Source organism: Astatotilapia calliptera, chromosome 7, assembly GCF_900246225.1.
Source record: "Astatotilapia calliptera chromosome 7, fAstCal1.2, whole genome shotgun sequence".
NCBI lineage: Eukaryota > Metazoa > Chordata > Actinopteri > Cichliformes > Cichlidae > Astatotilapia > Astatotilapia calliptera.
The window spans coordinates 58,493,584-58,515,086 of NC_039308.1; the positions used below are offsets into that span (position 1 = coordinate 58,493,584).

Genomic DNA, 21,503 nt, shown 5'->3' on the forward strand with positions numbered 1-21,503 from the left:
TATTAAGCCTCATATTCATGACTTGTTCTTAAATTAGTATGGTTTAACAAAATGTCAATAAATGATATATGGACCAAAACATATGCATATAAGATATTTCTATATTAACTATCCAAAGCCTGAACCATGAAATAACTCCCAGAGAATACTGGTTTTTAAAAAAAACGGGACTGTTTATTGACAAATTATAAAACAATAAGAAGAAATTGGCACATTTGATTTTAAATTGTATCATATTTGCTAATTCTGTCATTTTTTTAGCAGTTAGTTTAGAAATTTTGGGTGCAGTCTATTTAGGTCTTTAGGGGGAAAAAAACACACTAATGAGGTTTCAAAAACTCAAAAAAATTCATGTATCAAATATAATACCAGTACATAATTTTCACAAAAGATTCAAGTTTGGTTTTAAAAGGGCAGGAAAGGTCTTTGACGCTTCTGTCCAAAAGATGCAGGAATGCAAAAGCTGCTTTGGAACTAGCCATCTACAGAAAATAAAAGAGAAACTATTAACTTGTTATACATGTTAAACCATATTTGACCTTTTTAATAAGAGCAAATCATACCAAGCCTCTCCACTAGTTCTGGATGATGTTTTTCAAGGGCATCAAAGAAGGCTGCTTTGACCTTCACCCCTCCTGAACGCAGTGTTCTTTCAAAGAGCTCCCTCATTTTATCTTGACTTGTCGGTGTAGCTCGAATATTTGAATAGGCTTCAGGATGGACCAGGTCTCCAAGCTCTTCTGCTATCGCCAGCACTTCAGAAACTTCTTGGATTAACTGTGCCCTGTTTCTATCAACAAAGTCTGCTGCTTGTAAATGAAGAAAATGAAAGCGTGTATTTAAAAATCATAGAATAAAAATTGTGAACGTGACTGTGAAATAATAAATAATACACACCTTTTTCATGTTCATTCATTTTTGTAGCAAAACTGCTGATATAATTCTGTTGGCAAAGGGAAATAAAACATACTTTTAGTTGTCAAAGGAGCTTGCAAAGAAAAGCGTCTGGACTTCTTTAAGTTGCTTGAAGACGTTTCACCTCTCATCCGAGAAGCTTCTTCAGTTCTAAGGTCAAATGGTGGAGAGTCCCAGATATAAACCTAGTGGGAGTGACCCCCCACAGAGGGACAAAAGGACCCCCTGATGATCCTCTAATCGCCTGAGCCAAGGTGTGTAACTGGGTGTGGGTCCCAATCAGCCAGAGTTTCAGGTGAGTTCATTGTGAAAACCTGCGAATAGCGGCCCCGCGGCCCCACCTTATTCGCATAAGGTGCCCCCCCCCCACCACCACCACCTTATGCAAATAAGGTGGGGCCACAGCATAAGGTGTGGCCACCTCAGGTTTCACAATGAACTCACCCGAAACTCTGGCTGATTGGGACCCACACCCAGTTACACACCTTGGCTCAGGCGATTAGAGGATCATCAGGGGGTCCTTTTGTCCCTCTGTGGGGGGTCACTCCCACTAGGTTTATATCTGGGACTCTCCACCATTTGACCTTAGAACTGAAGAAGCTTCTCGGATGAGAGGTGAAACGTCTTCAAGCAACTTAAAGAAGTCCAGACGCTTTTCTTTGCAAACTCCTTTGACTAGATGACCTGGATGACTGAGAACCTTCACAGACATACTTTTAGTTTATACTCAATAACTACAGCAGTACCATGATACGTTTTTAAAACAGAATAGAAAGACATGCACAAATATTTGGCTGTTTAGAAATATTAATCCAACAACCATTAAGCAAAGAATACAGAATAAAACACGAGTGACAAACAAACAGTACACTGACTGCTAATGCGTAGTGAACATGTGTAGATGGAGTCCAGGCGGTTCTCATATTTCCTCTTTTTCCGAGGTCGTCATTTAGGAACGTGGTGGGTAGCCGAAAACGTAATATGTTGACGATTTGTCACCTAGCGTAAAATGTTACGCTTTGGGAGTGAGAACGTGTTGGAATCCCAGAACAGAGGTATAAAGTGCGCAGGACGTCTGATAAAACTGTTATTATGTATCAAAGGGAACCGTAAGGGCTCAGTTACAATACGAAAATTCATTTCATATATACAGAAAAGCACAGATTATCAAAGATGAGCAAACTAACTAGACTATCAGTACACTAACAAACTGATGCAAATCCCTGGGCATTTTCTTCCATGCGTTTTTTTTTTTAGCAGGGAACGAACCAGAGCAAGCTACATCTACTGCTTCCTCTTTCACTGGCAGGCTGCCCAGATAGCAAGGAAACATTGAAACAATGTTGAGTCAATATCAGGCGATGTCATTGAATCAACGTTGAAGTGTGACGTTGACCTAACGTCACTCTTGCACCCTTTTTTAACGTTGCCCTCGTGTTTATCGTGCAGACTCCTCCATGTTCACAACTTTTGCATAGATTATTCATAAGTTATATATTCTTGTCTTGTCTGCATTTTAACATGAACGTCTGTGCAACCGCGGTTCTGTGCAGGGTCCTCCATGTTCACAAACTGTTTGAAATCTTTTCCGATTTCAGAGATCACGGTCTCTAAATATCTTTTAGATTACTCATACTCGCTCTTCTGAGACCACAAATACAAATGCAACCCAAACTTCCTCAAGTTGTAGACAATCATGCGTCATTTTCTTTGTCATGTTCCTACGTGTGGGGGTTTTTAAAGGGAAAATGGCTTATGTTTTAAAAACGAAAAATGTATTAAAATGCTTGCGGCTACTCACCTTTTTGTCAAGATGTTCCACTTCCAGATTTGAAAGTTCAAACCAAAGCTGTGGCAAAGCTATGGACTTTCTAGCTTTCACTTTCCCATCTTTACTTACTGAGCAAGAGGGAGGATGGGGCGGGGCGAGGTTGGCAGCTTGGAAGGAAAATGTGTTTTTGTCTGCAGTAATTAAAGTGATAACTAAACTTCCTGACTGAACCTTAATTTCCAAAAAAGAGAGAAGCCTCTCGATACCACTGTCACTCCTTACAAAAGAAGCATAATGGTATAGTCCGCTCTAACTTTACAGCACCGTTAATTAATTCTGTATAGATGACTTAGTGCCACCATGTGGAAAAAGAAAGGAAATAAAAACAATGGAGAAAAAGGAAACTGTGAACTTATTTCTTTCAAACGAAAATTAAACAGAACAAAGCTTTTGCAGACCGGGATTGTCTGGCACATTACACAGCACTGTGGGATTCTGTTAACAGCTCACCATTTAACCTGGCAAGCTTCCCATTTTGCAATGGTCAGTTTGTGGAAAACACACAAGCCTTTAAATAGAGGAAGTATTTTGTAGGTTTTGTGAGTCAGAGTAAATTTTCATGTTGGTGGTGGTGGGGTGTTTTTGTATTGAAAGCTCACACAATGTTAGTGAGTTAAATAAATAGATGCTTATTAAAAACTGAAGGTAATATAAATGTGTTTGCTTGTTGCAAAATGATTTGTTTCGACATACACCAATAGCTGACTCAAAAATGTATGGCTTCTATGTGTTGTCTGTCAAAAGTGTTCTCACAAAGATTGTACCTCTGGCAATCCCGGCTACACATTTGTCATGACTGAGTTGTGTGATTCTGAGTGAGGCACAGGGTTGCTAGATCTTAAAATGAAAAATTTCCTTACCTGGATGATCGAGCATGCATCAAGACCTTTAAAAAATATAGGCAACTTCTGGCCTTTTGTAATGATATTAATTATGCATCAGTTCAAAGTACAGTCAGAAAGTGTGGAATCTATTGTTTTTGTGGATTTAATGAAAGCTACATTCTTAAAACACAGTAAATTTCTTAATTTCACTGCTCATACATACAATGATTCACAGTAATTATCACTGGTGAAATACACTTGGCATTGTGTGGTGTTCATTTCTAAACTTACTGATGTCTCTACCTGAAAAGAATTATAAATATTATAAATTTAGAAATTACAGATTTTTTTTTAAATCGTTTTTTTATTTTATTTTTACTGGAACCCCACTGATAACTACAGGGGCATCCAGAGTGTCATTAATGGCGAGTCAGAAATGTTCATGTAGTTGATGTAAAGACTCCTTCACGCTTGAGCTGCACCCTCACACACTCCTGTGATGGGTATTGTCAATACTCCCCTGGCGGATGGCGTGGTGACCCAAGTTTTCTGAATGCAATAACTCAAAAACGAGGTGGCATAATATTTCGAAATTCAAACTATAGTTGCAGCTACTAAAAATCTTGGAAGAGTTCTAATTTCAGTGACCTCGATGTCAAGGTCAGAGGTCAAGTTTTCTCATTCATACTATAATTTCACCAACCAAAAGTTCAAATCTAAGTAACTTTGAATGTGATGTCAAGGTCAGAGGTCAAATTTTCCAAAATCTTGTGAATCGGACCTGGAACATGTACATCTACTAGGAGGTTGATGGGTAGCACGAGTTTATTATCATTAACAGAGAGACAGATGATCATTTAAAGTAAAAACAGCAGAACATCTGTGTATAGAGTACAAAATAAGCAATTCCACTGAGTAGGCAAATACATATCAATTTTAGTTTTTATGTCTAAACATGTTGATAAAATACAGGTCCTTGTAAGAAGGTTTAACAGTAAAATATTAAAAAGCCCAATTAAAATGTTTTTTTAATGCAGACTATTAACATCCAACACAATCCTTTGAAAGCACAAAGAACTAGTGCTTGCAAAGCACAATAGGACAATGATCTGTGCCAAACATTAAGCAAACCCCTTTCTTTAAGTAAACTGAGGAGTATTCACTCATATCCCATGATGGCTTGCTGTTTCAGTTGGGGATAATAGTTATGGCGTCTTCTTGCTTCCAAATAAATACCCGCAATGGGATGTCCAAAGTATCGTTTGATGCTGGCGGTCATGAAAAAGAAAATAATATATAGATATACAAAACATCTGTCTGATGTTTTTTGTTGTTAAGAAATAAATGTGTATGACAATAAACATAAGTGACAAGTCATAGTGAAGCATCTACCTGCCATCTCAGCAGTAAAACCAGATGGACTCGATGTGATGGAATGTTGATGATCAAGCTGCATATCCTAGACAAGCGAAATTAACAGAACACAAAGAAGTCTGATAAAAGGATACACCATAAAGGCCATACTCTTTACTAAAACTTTACACTAATATCTGTTTTTACACTCATTGTGATTGTGAATCCTTCCTACTTGTGTCCAAGGGACATGTGGCATAATGTGAAAATCAACTAATAAGATCATTCATTCTGTCTAATGATGCAACATGTAATTAAAATGATCAAGAAACACTTGAGAAAGACTTGATTACATTTCTTTTCACTTTGTGAGAGGTAGATTTGTGAGTGCATATTAAATACCTGCATTTCAGTTCTCCCATCAACTTTATCATTTGACTCTGACTGTCCTGAAAAAAAAGAGAAATATCTGTATGATGTTCATTGTTAATAAGAAAGGAATAAGTCTGAGAATAAAGTGACAAACCGTACTGAAGAATCTACCTGGCATCTCATGATTAACACCGAGTGGACCACATGTGTCAGGATATTGATTACCATGTTGTGAATCCTAGGAAAGTAAACAGTACCCAAAGAAGTCTGATAAAAGTGCTCCATCTAAAATTGAAATTGTTGACTACTTTATTAGTTCATTTCTGAAATTATAAGTTGAGTTGCACCAATTTTTTCATGACTTGTCCGACTGCCTGGTGAATCCCCGCCCTGTGCTTTGAGAACACATCCTTAGTGATTTCATCACACTCTGAAACAAAATGTGATTGTGAATATATGTGATTTCATGCACATATAAAACGTCGGCTGTTTAATACAGAGTGTTTAATACAGGTAGTTAACACATACCTCCAAAGTCTGGCCTCTTGGATGGATCTCCATCCCAGCACCTCTCCATGAGGCCAACCAGCTCTCTCAGCCCTTCTGCCTTTCTCTGGTCTATTTCATCACAGGGAGGTCTGTCCCCCTTTGGGATCTTCAGTTTCAAAAGAGCTAGAGTAGCATCTGTGTGAAATACAATAAAGACTTTCATTAAAAAACATGAGCACAAATGAGACAGTGTATTTTTGGAAGTTTCTTGATAATGTTTATATTAGCTGTAAAACATGAAATCTAAATTAAAATTTAATTTTACAAAGAAGGGCAAAAATTGTTTGACCAGAAAACTGGAAACTTATGAGGAAAAACAAACACACAAACATAGAGAAATTTATGGAAAATGATAAGTAACTGAAATCCATTCATTGTACCTGGAAAAGGCTTTTTTCCGCAAATAATAGACCACAGAAGAATACCATAGCTTTACAAGATAAAGAAAGAGAAGGAATTAACACAATGTGTTTAAGGTAAAATCTATAATCATACATAAATCCCCACAACTATTCTTTTAATGTTTACCTGTATATGTCGAATTTACGAACAGGCTTATATGATGGATCAAAAGACTCTGGAGGCATGTACTGACATGTGCCTCCTTTCACTGTGGACATTTCTTCAGAGCTCATCAGAACACTGGTGGAAACCCTGGACAGACCAAAATCTGCCAGCTGCAAAATAATCAAGGAAAAAAATAAAATAACACAATTACATCAGTATAAACTAATGAGTTGAGTGGATAGCACTTTACCTTGGCATGAAGGTCACCATCCAGCAGTACATTGCTTGGCTTTAGGTCATGGTGCAAAATGTTCTTCTCATGGAGGAAGTTCATTCCTTGAGCGATTTCGTAGGCCAAGCGGAAGGCCAGAGGCCATGGTGGTGGACCTGACAAAGTCTCCAGCAGGGTCTGAACAGATCCTCTATCCATGAGCTCCATAACAATTCCCAACTGAATGTTCTGCCCTCCATTTGGTGGACATCCCCTATATATTCCATAAAGCCTCAGCACAGAACTGTGTAAGGAGACTTTGGCCATATGATTTGCCTCCTCACACAGTTCTATGTCCCTAGTGTTGGAAGGAAAATGTAAAAGCTTTAGGAAAGGACTAGTTCATGTACTTGGAAGTATAGAAAGAAAAAAATGTTCTGTTCTAATTTTACCCAGCAGCATGTCGAGGTAGCTTAATGGCCACGTCACACCTCCACTTCTTGTGTCTAGCCTTGAAGACTTGACCAAATCCACCAAAGCCAATTAACTGCCAGTTCTCCAAGCTTTCGTTTCCAACTGATTCAAATTTAGGTCTCTGCAGTTCCATCACCTGCTGAACTCAGGTACAAAACCTTAAAACATAATAAAATGACACAGTGAGGAGAATAAACCCAGCTTTTGTAAGTATTTTTTACAACACCTTAGAAGTCTTTGTTGTTGCACTAACATGAAAGCAACTGGAAGCAACACATTGATACACATTTTCCACTTTTTTAGCAATACTGGTGCACTTCTCACGACATTTTTGAAATTCTGGATTCTGAATTTCCCAAAGCTAGAAAGAAAAAAAGGAGACTAAACTCCTATACAGCCAGTAAGGCTCTACCCTCACTCTTCTGTGTCTTCTTCTTCCTACTTCACTGACAGACCGCTGTCCCCTCCACAAATTGTTTTAATTCCATTCCGCTTCATCTTTTACAGTACCCATTCACATCGTTGATAATACTGTGTCCAAATGTCCTAACACGTTTGAAAAAATGCTTGGAAGGAAATGACAAAAAATATTAATGAGCAACGAGAAATGGTCTTCCTGTTGTGAACAAGTAATAAAGAAAGAAAAGTTCTGAGGGACATTTCGTAGCGTATTGTTTTGCAAACTGGAGCTGTCGTTTGATTTGGAGCTAAAGCATCTGTGAGGAAAGAGGATAAAAAAGTAAAACGCTGGCTGCTACTCACCTGAAGCTGTTCCACATGCAGATCTAAGAGTTAGTTCAAACCAAAGCCGTGGTCAAAAAAAAACAAAACAAAAAAAACAGACGTTCCGACTTTCATTTTCGTATCCTGACACGCCCTCGAATTGTAGTGAAGGGGCGGGGCTTACATTAAAGGTAATGAGCGAGTATTGACAGTATTACTGGTATGAACAGTTGCTTATAACTTTTTTGAGAGACAATATTTTGCTGAAAAAATGCTTTCTTTCGCCAAAAACAAAACAAAAACGCATGCACGTCTTTACAAGTAAAGAAATCATGACCTTTAAGGCTTCAAACCACCGCTATAAAAAGTGTTTAACTAGAGTATCAAAGTTTGCTGCTGTAAGTTTCTAGACCTTGTTGGTGAAGTCGGTGGAGTTTTTTGATGTGATGGGGGGTGTTCCCCACAAGGGTGGATGGTGGCAAGATTTTTAGAAATGTTGCAGGTAGCTTAGATTATGCTGCTAACAATGGGTCTGAGTGGGATCTTTGTTGATCTTTGGAAGTCCGTAAATACAGGGTATAGCATCCCCTGGGTATAGATGATGATCTGGTCAACGACTTAATTATAAAGAAAAAATAAAAGAAAAATTGAAAAACAGTCATAGGCAGTCACTTATATGGATACATTTATTTTTGGTAGTTTTGGTGTAACAACGTGAAGCACTGTAGTGGGTCAGAGAAATGAAACAATCTTTCAAAAGTGGATACAAGTGCCAGTAATTGCATGTCTATCCTACTGGAGCCATTAATTTAAAAATTCCCACTAGTTGATTGAATTTTCAACATTTTTCAGCTGGCCGATCATTTCCATGTAATAAAAAACTGTTTTACTTCAGGACTTTACTTTGGAGTTTTATGCTTTTGACTAAGAGAGTCAAGTTTATAACTTCTTCACAGCTTGTTTGTTTCTAGTAAAAACAAGATCATTGCACTGTCACATAAATCATATGCTGCTCCAAAGATTTAATGACTAATAAGGGATTTTCAGTGCTCTGCTGGTTGATGCAGAGCCCTTTTGCCCTTTTAACACTATGATCCATGCAACTGATTTTAAACATTTCATTGATTTATCCACGGCCAATTTATTCCAGTGCGAGTCAGAAATGTTCATGTAGTTGATGTAAAGACTCCTTCACGCTTGAGCTGCACCCTCACACACTCCTGTGATGGGTATTGTCAATACTCCCCTGGCGGATGGCGTGGTGACCCAAGTTTTCTGAATGCAATAACTCAAAAATGAGGTGGCATAATATTTTGAAATTCAAACTATAGTTGCAGCTACTAAAAATCTTGGAAGAGTTCTAATTTCAGTGACCTCGATGTCAAGGTCAGAGGTCAAGTTTTCTCATTCATACTATAATTTCACCAACCAAAAGTTCAAATCTAAGTAACTTTGAATGTGATGTCAAGGTCAGAGGTCAAATTTTCCAAAATCTTGTGAATCGGACCTGGAACATGTACATCTACTAGGAGGTTGATGGGTAGCACGAGTTTATTATCATTAACAGAGAGACAGATGATCATTTAAAGTAAAATCAGCAGAACATCTGTGTATAGAGTACAAAATAAGCAATTCTACTGAGTAGGCAAATACATATCAATTTTAGTTTTTATGTCTAAACATGTTGATAAAATACAGGCCCTTGTAAGAAGGTTTAACAGTAAAATATTAAAAAGCCCAATTAAAATGTTTTTTTAATGCAGACTATTAACGTCCAACACAATCCTTTGAAAGCACAAAGAACTAGTGCTTGCAAAGCACAATAGGACAATGATCTGTGTCACGCATTAAGCAAACCCCTTTCTTTAAGTAAACTGAGGAGTATTCACTCATATCCCATGATAGCTTGCTGTTTCAGCTGGTGTTAATAGGTGTGGCGTGTTCTTGCTTGCTGGATTTTTATTTGTCTCTCACATCCCTCTTTCTTTTAGAGTGAAGATTCTTAGTAACAGGACAACAAAGACAGTTTGTCTAGGAAACCGGTGTCATTCACTTTGTATACAAATCTGTACAAAGGATCCTGATAAGGCTGTCCAACTCATCCCTAATAAATGGGATGATTATAGGATTGACACCATTGTCTCTTCTTTTTCTTCCTTCTTTCCTCTTTCTCTTCCTTTGAACTAGCCACCTACAGAAAATAAAGGAGAAACTATTAACTTGTTATACATGTTAAACCATATTTGACCTTTTTAATAAGAGCAAATCATACCAAGCCTCTCCACTAGTTCTGGATGATTTTTTTTAAGGGCATCAAAGAAGGCTGCTTTGACCCTCCACCCTCCTGAACGCAGTGTTCTTTGAAAGAGCTCCCTCATTTTATCTTGACTTGTCGGTTTAGCTCGAATATTTGAATAGGCTTCAGGATGGACCATGTTTCCAAGCTCTTCTGCTATCGCCAGCACTTCAGAAACTTCTTTGATTAACGTTGCCCTGTTTTTATCAACAAAGTCTGCTGCTTATAAATGAAGAAAAAAGAAAGCATGTATTTAAAAATCATAGAATAAAAATTGTGAACGTGACTGTGAAATAATATATAATACACACCTTTTTCATTTTCAGTCAGATTTCTAGCAGAACTGCTCACATTATTCTGCTGCCAAAAGAAAAGAAAATGTATGTAGTCTCTTTTTTTTAACCATATCAGCACACAAACATCTGATTTGACTGTGAATCCTTTTGATTGTTTAGGATGATTTTTTTTATGTTTTATCTTTTTAATTTGACACAGCTTTTGGTTTGCCTACTTTGTTTCTGAGGGAGGTAAAAATTGGAAACATCCATCCTCTTTAGCACAAAATTTATTACATGTATTTATACATAACAATATTTACGTACAAATGTTTAAGTTGGTTTTGTTGTTCTCAAGTATCTTCTGATCAAAATGAGACTTGATTAAATGAAGTCACCCTGAGAACTGAGAGGCAAAGGACAAAGTCCAAATAAAAAATACCTGCAATGGGATGTCCACAGTATCATTTGATGCTGGCGGTCCTGAAAAAGAAAAATATATATGTCTGATGTTTCTTGTTAATAAGAAAGAAATGTGTATGAGAATAAACTAGGGCTGTCAGCGTTAACGCGTTAAAAAGGGATTTATCCGCATTAACGCATTAACCCTAACCCTAATCTGCGTTAAACCCTAGAATAAACATAAGTGACAAACCTGGCATCTCAGCAGTGAAACCAGATGGACGTGACATGTTGGAATCTTGATAACCAAGTTGCATATTCTAGACCAGAGAGATAAACAGAACGCAGAGAAGTCTGATAAAAGTCTTCACCATTAATTGCTATTATCAAGTTTTACTCTTGAACTAAAGCTTTACACTAATATCTATTTTTACAGTACATTGTGATTGTGAATCCTTCCTACTTGTGTCCAAGTGACATGTGGCATAATGTGAAAATCAACTAATAAGATCATTCATTCTGTCTAATGATGCAAAGTGTAATTAAAATGATCAAGAAACACTTGAGAAAGACTTGATAACATTTCTTTTCACTTTGTGAGAGGTAGATTTGTGAGTGCATATTAAATACCTGCATTTCAGTTCTTCCATCAACTTTATCATTTGACTCTGACTGTCCTGAAAAAAAAGAGAAATATCTGTATGATGTTCATTGTTAATAAGAAAGGAATAAGTCTGAGAATAAAGTGACAAACCGTACTGAAGAATCTACCTGGCATCTCATGATTAACACCGAGTGGACCACATGTGTCAGGATATTGATTACCATGTTGTGAATCCTAGGAAAGTAAACAGTACCCAAAGAAGTCTGATAAAAGTGCTCCCTCCAAAATTGAAATTGTTGACTACTTTATTAGTTCATTTCTGAAATTATAAATTGAGTTGCACCAATTTTTTCATGACTTGTCCGACTGCCTGGTGAATCCCCGCCCTGTGCTTTGAGAACACATCCTTAGTGATTTCATCACACTCTGAAACAAAACCATGGTCCATGTTTAAAAGGCATAATGTACGAAAAGTAGAGAGTTCATTAATTGTTAGTGGTTTCGTGCACATATAAAAATGGTCTGTTTAATACAGAGTGTTTAATACAGGTAGTGAACACATACCTCCAAAGTCTGGCCTCTGGGATGGATCTCCATCCCAGCACCTCTTCATGAGGCCAACCAGCTCTCTCAGCCCTTCTGCCTTTGTCTGGTCTATTTCATCACAGGGAGGTCTGTCCCCCTTTGGGATCTTCAGTGCCAAAAGAGCTAGAGTAGCATCTGTGTGAAATACAATAAAGACTTTCATTAAAAAACATGAGCACAAACGAGAGAATGTTTTTATGGAAGTGCCTCACATTGTATTGATAATAGTTATATTAAATGTAAAACATAAAATATAAATGAAATTTTTTTTTTTTTTTTTTAAAAGAAGGGCAAATATTTGACCAATAAACTGGAAACTTATAAGGAAAAACAAACATACAAACAAAGACAAATTTATGGAAAATGATAAGTAACTGAAATCCATTCATTGTACCTGGAAAAGGCTTTTTCCCGCAAATAATAGACCACAGAAGAATACCATAGCTTTACAAGATAAAGAAAGAGAAGGAATTAACACAATGTGTTTAAGGTAAAATCTATAATCATACATAAATCCCCACAACTATTCTTTTCATGTTTACCTGTATATGTCGAATTTACGAACAGGCTTATATGATGGATCAAAAGACTCTGGAGGCATGTACTGACATGTGCCTCCTTTCACTGTGGACATTTCTTCAGAGCTCATCAGAGCACTGGTGGAAACCCTGGACAGACCAAAATCTGCCAGCTGCAAAATAATCAAGGAAAAAAATAAAATAACACAATTACATCAGTATAAACTAATGAGTTGAGTGGATAGCACTTTACCTTGGCATGAAGGTCATCATCCAGCAGTACATTGCTTGGCTTTAGGTCATGGTGCAAAATGTTCTTCTCATGGAGGAAGTTCATTCCTTGAGCGATTTCGTAGGCCAAGCGGAAGGCCAGAGGCCATGGTGGTGGACCTGACAAAGTCTCCAGCAGGGTCTGAACAGATCCTCTATCCATGAGCTCCATAACAATTCCCAACTGAATGTTCTGCCCTCCATTTGGTGGACATCCCCTATATATTCCATAAAGCCTCAGCACAGAACTGTGTAAGGAGACTTTGGCCATATGATTTGCCTCCTCACACAGTTCTATGTCCCTAGTGTTGGAAGGAAAACGTAAAAGGCTTTAGGAAAGGACTAGTTCATGTACTTGGAAGTATAAAAATTAAGAAATAGTTCTGTTCTAATTTTACCCAGCAGCATGTTGAAGTAGCTTAATGGCCACCTCACACCTCCACTTCTTGTGTCTAGCCTTGAAGACTTGACCAAATCCACCAGAGTCAATTAACTGCCAGTTCTCCAAGCTTTCGTTTCCAACTGATTCAATGTCAGGTCTCTGCAGTTCCATCACCTGCTGAACTCAGGTACAAAACCTTAAAACATAATAAAATGACACAGAGAAACTTTTATGAGTATTTTTACAACACCTTAGAAGTCTTTGTTGTTGCACTAACATGAAAGCAGCTGGAAGCAAGACACTGACACACATTTTCCACTTTCTAATAATACTGGTGCACTTCTCACAACATTTTTGAAATTGTGTATTCTGAATTTGCAGAAGCTAGAAAGAAAAAAAACTAGACTACACTGTTAGACTTTTCATCTCCACTTTAAGGCAACATACTGGCGTCACTGTTGCCAGCGTCATACCATGACGCCGTGTTACAGTAGGTTACCGTTCTGCAGGATGATACCGTTTTTTGCTGTTGTGGTATAATACTCTTGGACAAATTATGGTAACGCACTGTAGCCTTTTTTACGGTATCTCACTGGCGACAGTGATGCCAGTGAGATACCGTTATGTCGTAAATTATGTCAACAAAGTAACATCATACTGTGATAAGAAATTGGTATTTCTTATCACAGAAATTGGTATTGGTGTATTGGTATAAACGGTACAGTGACATACTGTTTATTCCCGGTATGTCACTGTAAACACGCTGCAAGGTAATAAACTGCAATATATTTACCAGTAACTTACCGTTATCACGCATCATCACATCAGTACCAAAAATATACATCTAGAGGATACCGTGTTCCTACAGGCAGTCATTTACTGTTTAACAGGTCGTAATTTACTGTAATTTCAGGAAACAGTAACATATTGTAAGAGACTGTTTAAAAAAAATAAAAAATGCATATATATATATATATATATATATATACATAGATATAGATATATATATATATATATATATATATATACATAGATATAGATATATAGATATAGGAAGCTGGCATTTCCCCCTCAACTGGCTGCCAATTAATATATTTGTGTCATACACACACACACACACACACACACACACACACACACACACAGACAAAATATAATTCATGTGCTTTACATCACTTTTTATTTCAGGTCTGATTTTCCTCTGCAGAAATACACATTTCCAAAATCAAAAACTGAAAAGAACTGAAAACATATTTTGATTGAGGAAGCACTTGTTTTTACTAAACCATCTAACCCATGTATTTTCTTAGATGGTTGTACAAACAATAACGATATTATGTCATATCCATTTCATAACAGACGACATATGCTCAAGTGATGAGTTTTCTTAGTTATATTTTGTAGGGTCTTAAACCTACACTGTGAAGTGCCTTGGCAATCATTTTGTTGCCACCATACAAATAAACTAAATTGAAATGAATAGAACATCAAGCCCCACACTTCTGCCTCTATATACACTTTGTCCAAAATACTGGCTCACACCACCAAATCAATGTACAAAGCAGGGTCCACAAGGACATGGATGAGCATGTGTGATGTGAGGGAACTTGACTGACCTGCACTGAACCCTGACCTTGCTTTGTGGACTGAGGTCATTGATTTGTAGGGTGAGCCAATACGTGTGACAATAAAAGTGTAAGTAGCTGAAATAAATTTTAACAAATGGGTAAAAGAAGGAAAAAAAAAATCAAAACTGTTGCAAGATGACGAAAGAGCTTGTCTTCATTGTTGTTCGCCTCGTGTAGATTTCCAGAAAGCATGGGCCATGGATCGTCTGTGGAGACACAGGTAGCAACACATTGTTCACTTAAATTATACAAGAAATTAACTATAAATGGCAACAACAGTTACCTAATTTGAAGTTTTCCACTCAAATTCAGTAAGCCGCTGGAGGAAAGTTGTGACTGTTGAATGTTGAAGTTCTGGTAAGTGAAGGTGAGGTGTCTATGACGTGTTCAGCAGTCTGATGGCCTAGTCCGTTTTACCATATTATAATTGTACATAATTGGGAATTATTCTGCACATTAAACACACCTAACAAAGAGTCAGCCCAATTAAATTACCGGAGTTCCATCAACTGTATGGTTATTTTGGAGTTTATAGTTTGTGCTGCTGTTAAACTTTACAATATTGACTTCAGTATTTCTGCTGTTAGTGTAGCTAGACTACCATGTTGATCAGTAATATGTAATGTGAAATTTGATATTGTTACTTTGCTGGATTCACCGAGACGCATGTCCAACAACCTTGGTTTATAAAGGAAATTACATAAATGTGAGCTAAATAAACAGAGACTGGATACCTGTGTCCACGAAAAGCTCCTGTGCCAAACAGAAATTGTAATATGGTCTAATCAGCTCTATTTCATAAATGACTTCTTACCAAGCATAATCAGCCTTGGAGTGCCTGGCAGGTTGCTCTCTGCTACAAGGGACATACTGGTAGATGTTTCCTGCCAGATAAAGGACCAAGACATTTTATGTAACGGAAAAAAAACAGGACAGCAAGCAACAGCATTAAACCTAGAGCTGTATGAAAAAAGCTTACATCTGCTAAGACAAAGAGGGAGTCTTCATTTTCCTTTTAATACTTCATCATGACAAGTATGGCTGCTGTGCCAACCTTGTTGTTGGTCAAAACTTCCTCACTTTCTATCTGCTGGATGAGTGTCCTTATTCCAAGGTTCAATCTGAGCTTCTGGGTGGAGAAATAGTTAACAATCCTTCTGCCTTTGGTTATGAGGGCCTGACTTAAGCGCTCACTGATAACAATACCTGTGAGTTTGTGAAAGTGGTTCGAAAGACCTTTCTGAGTAAACAAGAATGGCCACTGCTCCTGGATTTCAGCTACTGAAAGTGAGGGACAACTGTTGATAAGCTTCCGCTGAGAAATATATGTGAGGCACATGAAGTCATCCACATCAGGTCTCTCCACAGCTCCAGGTACTTGTGAATTAAAAATTGTTAACAAGATGTCTTTCTTTTCCTCTAAAAAGCTGACGTTTCCCCCTCAGGAAGTTCAACTGGCTGCCAATGAATACAGCCATAGCTATCCACAAGGCATCTAACTTTTTTAGGTGAGGTTGCATTACTGTTGGGACTGCAGTCTTCCTCATTCCTGGTTCTCTTTGTTTGACGAAGTCTATGTGTTGTATTATCTCGATTAACATGTTCAACTCTAGATTTGATGCTTCTTAGTAGTGAATAATGTCCACAATGATCTTAGCAACCTTTCACAAGATGCACGTTTAAGGTCTGTTGCCATCTGAAAAAAGAGAGATCATTGGAAAAGCTACTTTATATGGCTATTTCAACAAATATGTCCTCACTAAAAGATGAACCCTGCAGAATACCGACATCCAGGAACTTGACAGCTGAGGTAACCAGTGAACTTACAGAAGTTCTCCTCAGTGGTCTCCCTTCTTGTTCTGTGATTCCTAGGCATATGTGAATGAAAGGCAGAAAATGTTCTGAAAGTGGCAGGACAGTTCTCAGCTACACAAGAAAACCTATAGTTACCTACATGTTTGTGGCTTTTAACATGCAAACTGAACAATATAAATTTGTGTGCACGGAAGCCACAAAATTTACAAATACACATAGTTGTAAAAAGTTCAAAGACCAATTATCTTGACGCTTAAACTGGTTTAGCCTGACTAAGTCAGCACCCCGCACCGTACAGGTAGTACAAGCACACCTGAAAACACCGACCAGCTATCAGCTTTAAGCATTTGGGCGCAACCTCTGTAGTTTTTATCAAGTCTCATAAATCCATCGACAACTATTAACTAACTAGTCTTTTGAGTCTTCACAGTCATAACTATTGACATTTTGTTTTAGCACTTGAATGAAAATATCCTGGCAGGGTAGCTTAAAAGTCAAAACAAACAGTAATAAGAATGCATTTCTGACTTCTCTCGAATAAGTGAAAAAAACACTTACCTTCAGACTGATTAGCTGGTGTCAATCCAACTTTAATGTGTCCCATGTCAGTCAGTTTTAGGGAAAAAGTGTTAAGTTTAGATGTTTCATTTACTTTTGCGATACTCCCGCATGGACGAGAAATTTGGAGTCTAGCAGAGTTGTCACAAATAGCATACTATCTTCAGTTATAATTCCAATCAACGGTGCATTTAACCTGACTGAACTCCATCCAATTACCTCTGACTACTTCTAATGCGTCACATTGTACGTCAGGTGAAGGTGTGGTGTTGGCTATCACTCTCCCATTGAGATGTGTAACAAGTGCTACACACACCTGTCGCATAAAAACGCTTTAAAAACGTAACAATCGCTTTAAAAACACAACCCAACGCGCTAAACATGAACAAACATAAACACCCGTGTTACATTATCATGTATATCCAGGACATCTCTTTTGAACCAAGTGGTGCTACAAAGGAATTATTTCTTTAGGAGAGTGCATTTAATAGCAATCTGGCCTGCCATAAAATGCACCGCTAAAAATACAGTTTCTGCTTGTCCCAGAATTTATCAATTTTGAGAGTGAAGTTGTAGGACTGATGCTGGTTAGTGGTCTAGGTTTCATGGATGTGACACCTGAACTTGTGTAAAATGACCACCAGAGCATATTCAGAGACTTTTGGTTAGTTCACTAGAGGTGTCTTAAAAAGTACCACCTTATACAAAACAAACGAAGTTCCAGTATGAGAAAGAATAAGAAGAGAAAAAAGCAACACCCTGATACATGAAGTCATTTTTAAACATTACTCTAAATGTAACAATTAGTCTTTGTTTCTAGCCATACAAAAAATAAGTATACTTTAAGTTCATATCATGAAGTATACTTCAAGTATATTTCCCAAGTATACGTTACCTAGTACGTATACTACTAATGCTTCTTGGGACTATATTGGCCCCCGTTTTAGTACATAACAGTATTCTTGAAATGAACTTTTAGATGTACTTTTTGTTCACCATAAATGTACTATAATGTCCTTTCCAGTCTATAAGAGTATACTTAAAATATACTCTATTCTAGCACAATACTTACGTTACAAGTATACTATTAATTTACTTTTTAGTTTATATTTGAGATACTTCTGATTGAAACAGTAACTAAAAGGCAGTTGAAACGTATTTTTTTCACATGTAATAAAGCCCTTCATTCCTCAAACAGTCAGATAACAGCTCCAACTATCAGAAGGCTTCCTCTGCAGAGAACTACACTCATAGCTCAAGTACCAGAACTATATTGTAAACAGGTAAGAAAATGATTGGAGAGTTGAGGTTTATTCGCTATTGACACTTTTCACTCACGGTTTGAACAATTTCATTTTTTACCCCACTTACTCTGTTCAAAAGGTAAAAGACATTACACAACAATCTTTGACAGATTCTTGTTTTAAAACATCAATCATTTGTTTCATAGTTTTAATTTCACAGTTAAAGCACTGCAATGCATGCTGGGTATTTATTTGTACTTCAGGTATACTTCAGGTAAACTACATACTACATAGTATACTACTAGCACTACTATACTACAAGTATAGAATAAGTGTACTTATACTTTTCTGTATACTTCTAACTGTACTTAAAGTATGCTTAAATGTAATTTGGTCTAAAAAAAATCAAGAAAATACATACAAAGTAAACGAAAGGTATACTTGCTTGTTTTCTAGTTTTTAAAATATACTTATAATATACTTGAATACTCTTTTTTGTAACAGTGAGACTGGTTGTTTGATGCAAGTGGAATGTAATAACATTTCACATTGTTTGAATAAACAAATACATTTATTATAATATGAGGTTCAATTCAAGAAATTCCATTTTAGTGTAACTGCAACTTACTCCTTAAGTTAAAAATAATGCTGTATATTGTAGTTCATATACTCTCACAATGAATTGCATTTTATACACTCTGAATGAGGTTTTAAGTAATGACTCTTAGATCTACAGTAGAAAAGAACAGAAATCCAGATGGTGTAATAGTATAATTTCAGTAACATCACCAATTGTTACATTTGCTGTATTTTACAGCTGTTTCCATGAGTACAGTGAGTACCATAAAAATAATGTAATCTCATTGAATTTTCTCACAATGACATGCAAATTACAGTACTAAACTGCTAACATCCTTTAGAGTTTTTACTGTTGATTTTGCAGTACTACGCTATGGAAATTACTGCAAAGGCTAACAGTGTACACTCAGTTCTTCCAAACCTTTCATTCATTTGTCAAAATGACTTTTTTTCGTAAATACTCCAAAAAAGACAAAATTAATTGTGTTAATTGTGTAAACCAAATTGATAACAATGTTTAAATGTTTTATCAAGATACGAGAGGTATCTAGAAGTATAATCCTCATCTCTTCAAGTTTTCTGCATCTTGTCACTTACTTTAAATGTCTACTGTAGCATTTAAAGCACACCGTAAATGTAAAAGAAAATAACAATTACACAGAAAAGCACAAAACTAAAGTATGTAAATAGACTGTGAGTACAAAAAAAGATGTACTCTACAGACTATAACGGTGATAATCACTAGGCACTAGGAAGAAGAAGCGGGGGGCTGCTTCTACCCTCGGCAATCTTCTGTGTGTTCCTCTTCCTACTTCTCTGACAGACCGCTGTCCCCTCCACAAATTGTTTTAATTCCCTTCCGCTTTATCTTTTACAGTACCCATTTACATCGTTGATAATTAGTGTGTCTATTCCGCAAATGACGACAGTGAAATCATGTTAGCAAAAAGACCACAAAAACAAACGCAACTAAAACTTGTTCCAACTTCTAAACTGTAGGCACTCGTTTTCCAAAATGGCCTTTTTTTTTTTTCAAACGTACTTTTTTTTTTTCAAACGTACGTTTGAAAAAAAAAATGCTTGGAATGAAATGACACCAATATTAATGAGCAATGAGAAATGCTCTTCCTGTTGTGAACAAGTTAAAAAAAATGTTCTGAAAAACTTTTCATTGCAAACTGGAGCTATCGTTTGATTTGGAGTTAAAGCATCTGTGAGGAAAGAGGATGAAAAGTAAAACGCTGGCTGCTACTCACCTCAAGCTGTTCCACACGCAGATCTAAGAAAAGCCAAAGCCTTGGTAAAAACGAAAAAAACAAACTTTCATTTTCATATCCTGGCACGCCCCGAACTGTAGTGAAGGGGCGGGGCTTACACGAAACATAATGAGCGAGCATTGACAGTATTACTGGTATGAACAGTTGCTTATAACTTTTTTGAGAGACAATATTTTGCTGAAAAAATGCTTTCTTTCGCCAAAAACAAAACAAAAACGCATGCACGTCTTTACACGTAAAGAAATCATGACCTTTAAGGCTTCAAACCACCGAAATAAAAAGTGTTTAAGTATTAAGTATTAGATTAAAGTTTCCATCATTACAAACTTTCATTTTCTGGCATTGAATACAAACGGGAACTGCTTAAGCTTTCAGTTCCTATTTTAAGTGTTGCATACCTCAGTTTCCTGCAAAGAAGTAGTCCAAAGATACCCTCTTTTTTCCCAGTGTGAAAATGCAGAGTATCAGAGATTCCAAATATGGCAAGAATCGATCAGTCCTCTGACCGAGTATTTGAGGTGCGTTTATGGTGCTTTCTATACGATATGAAGAAGTAAGTAAAGTTTAGTGAGATACAATACTGTGCAAAAGCCTTTATATTTCTTTATATTTTGCTTCCAAGGAGCCAGACTTGAAGAGCTTTCAGACTTCTTAGGACATTAGGTCTTCTCCCTGACCATTTACAAGGACTTTTTCTACAATTCATTCAAGAATAACAAATACATGTTGCTATTGTGCAACATTTTTACACAAGTTAAAATGTTGTGTAAAAATCCAGGTCATTTTAGTAAGTTTAAATAATTAAATGGTATTAAGTATCTACTATTATAATAAAGTTAACTATTCGTAAAGATTTGGGATTACTATTGTTAAAAAAAAAAAGTTCTTAGTTCAAAAATTTAATCATGATGTTATTTATATAAATTAACAGTTAATTAATTAGCAATTAAAAATAGATGCATCCATCTGCAAAACACCCAGTAAAACAAGCAACTCACAATGGAGACATAATCAGAATCATAATATCTGAAGCTGTGCTGAAGCTAAATCTTGAGCTCATCAGTTGAATGATTACATGATTTATGACCTTCTTCTAATAAGCTCTCTCTGCCTCTCTTTTTCATCTTCTCTGCAGACAAAGCCAAAGCCAGATGAAGATGTTTTATTCATGGCTATTATTAATGTCAAACACAGTCCTGTAAAGGTGCAAAACAAACCATTGTTCTGCATCTGGAGCAATGGTGCTTGTGAACATGACACTACGGCTCTATGTCTGGTTTGCATATTCAGTCGTGTACACTCCCCCGTTTT

General features: G+C 36.8%; 2 protein-coding genes across 5 annotated transcripts; both read right to left on the reverse strand.

Annotated features, from left to right (window-relative positions):
* Positions 1–4,377: 4,377 nt before the first annotated feature.
* Positions 4,378–7,915, reverse strand: LOC113026883 (receptor-interacting serine/threonine-protein kinase 3-like). Its single transcript, XM_026176120.1, has 11 exons — positions 7,799–7,915; positions 7,015–7,194; positions 6,602–6,920; positions 6,373–6,521; positions 6,225–6,274; positions 5,824–5,979; positions 5,643–5,725; positions 5,467–5,533; positions 5,326–5,372; positions 4,963–5,029; positions 4,378–4,838 (listed from the first exon to the last, which is right to left on the reverse strand). The coding sequence occupies exons 2-11, from the start codon at positions 7,167–7,169 to the stop codon at positions 4,759–4,761; spliced, it is 1,173 nt and encodes a 390-aa protein (XP_026031905.1). The 5' UTR covers positions 7,170–7,194; positions 7,799–7,915; the 3' UTR covers positions 4,378–4,758.
* A 1,557-nt stretch (positions 7,916–9,472) lies between these two features.
* On the reverse strand, positions 9,473–20,241 carry LOC113026884 (receptor-interacting serine/threonine-protein kinase 3-like). 4 transcript variants are annotated; one of them, XM_026176124.1, is made up of 14 exons: positions 20,172–20,241; positions 13,108–13,287; positions 12,693–13,011; positions 12,464–12,612; positions 12,316–12,365; positions 11,901–12,056; positions 11,680–11,762; positions 11,504–11,570; positions 11,363–11,409; positions 10,986–11,052; positions 10,773–10,813; positions 10,367–10,412; positions 10,032–10,274; positions 9,473–9,950 (listed from the first exon to the last, which is right to left on the reverse strand). In XM_026176124.1, the coding sequence occupies exons 2-14, from the start codon at positions 13,260–13,262 to the stop codon at positions 9,943–9,945; spliced, it is 1,431 nt and encodes a 476-aa protein (XP_026031909.1). In that variant the 5' UTR covers positions 13,263–13,287; positions 20,172–20,241; the 3' UTR covers positions 9,473–9,942. The 4 variants fall into 4 exon arrangements, with proteins under 4 accessions (XP_026031909.1, XP_026031908.1, XP_026031907.1 ...); XM_026176123.1 differs by having other exon boundaries at positions 10,032–10,277; XM_026176122.1 differs by having other exon boundaries at positions 10,367–10,415.
* Positions 20,242–21,503: the final 1,262 nt, after the last annotated feature.

Coding starts and splice junctions, on each gene's coding strand:
- LOC113026884 (XM_026176121.1), bottom strand. CDS start 13,262: ATGGAACTGCAGAGACCTGACATTGAATCAGTTGGAAACGAAAGCTTG. Junction 11,571..11,679: donor GACAAGTCATGAAAAAATTG/GTGCAACTCAAT, acceptor TTACTTTCCTAG/GATTCACAACATGGTAATCA. Junction 10,814..10,985: donor TTTCACTGCTGAGATGCCAG/GTTTGTCACTTA, acceptor TTTCTTTTTCAG/GACCGCCAGCATCAAATGAT.
- LOC113026883 (XM_026176120.1), bottom strand. CDS start 7,169: ATGGAACTGCAGAGACCTAAATTTGAATCAGTTGGAAACGAAAGCTTG. Junction 5,534..5,642: donor GACAAGTCATGAAAAAATTG/GTGCAACTCAAC, acceptor TTACTTTCCTAG/GATTCACAACATGGTAATCA. Junction 5,030..5,325: donor ATGGGAGAACTGAAATGCAG/GTATTTAATATG, acceptor TCGCTTGTCTAG/GATATGCAGCTTGATCATCA.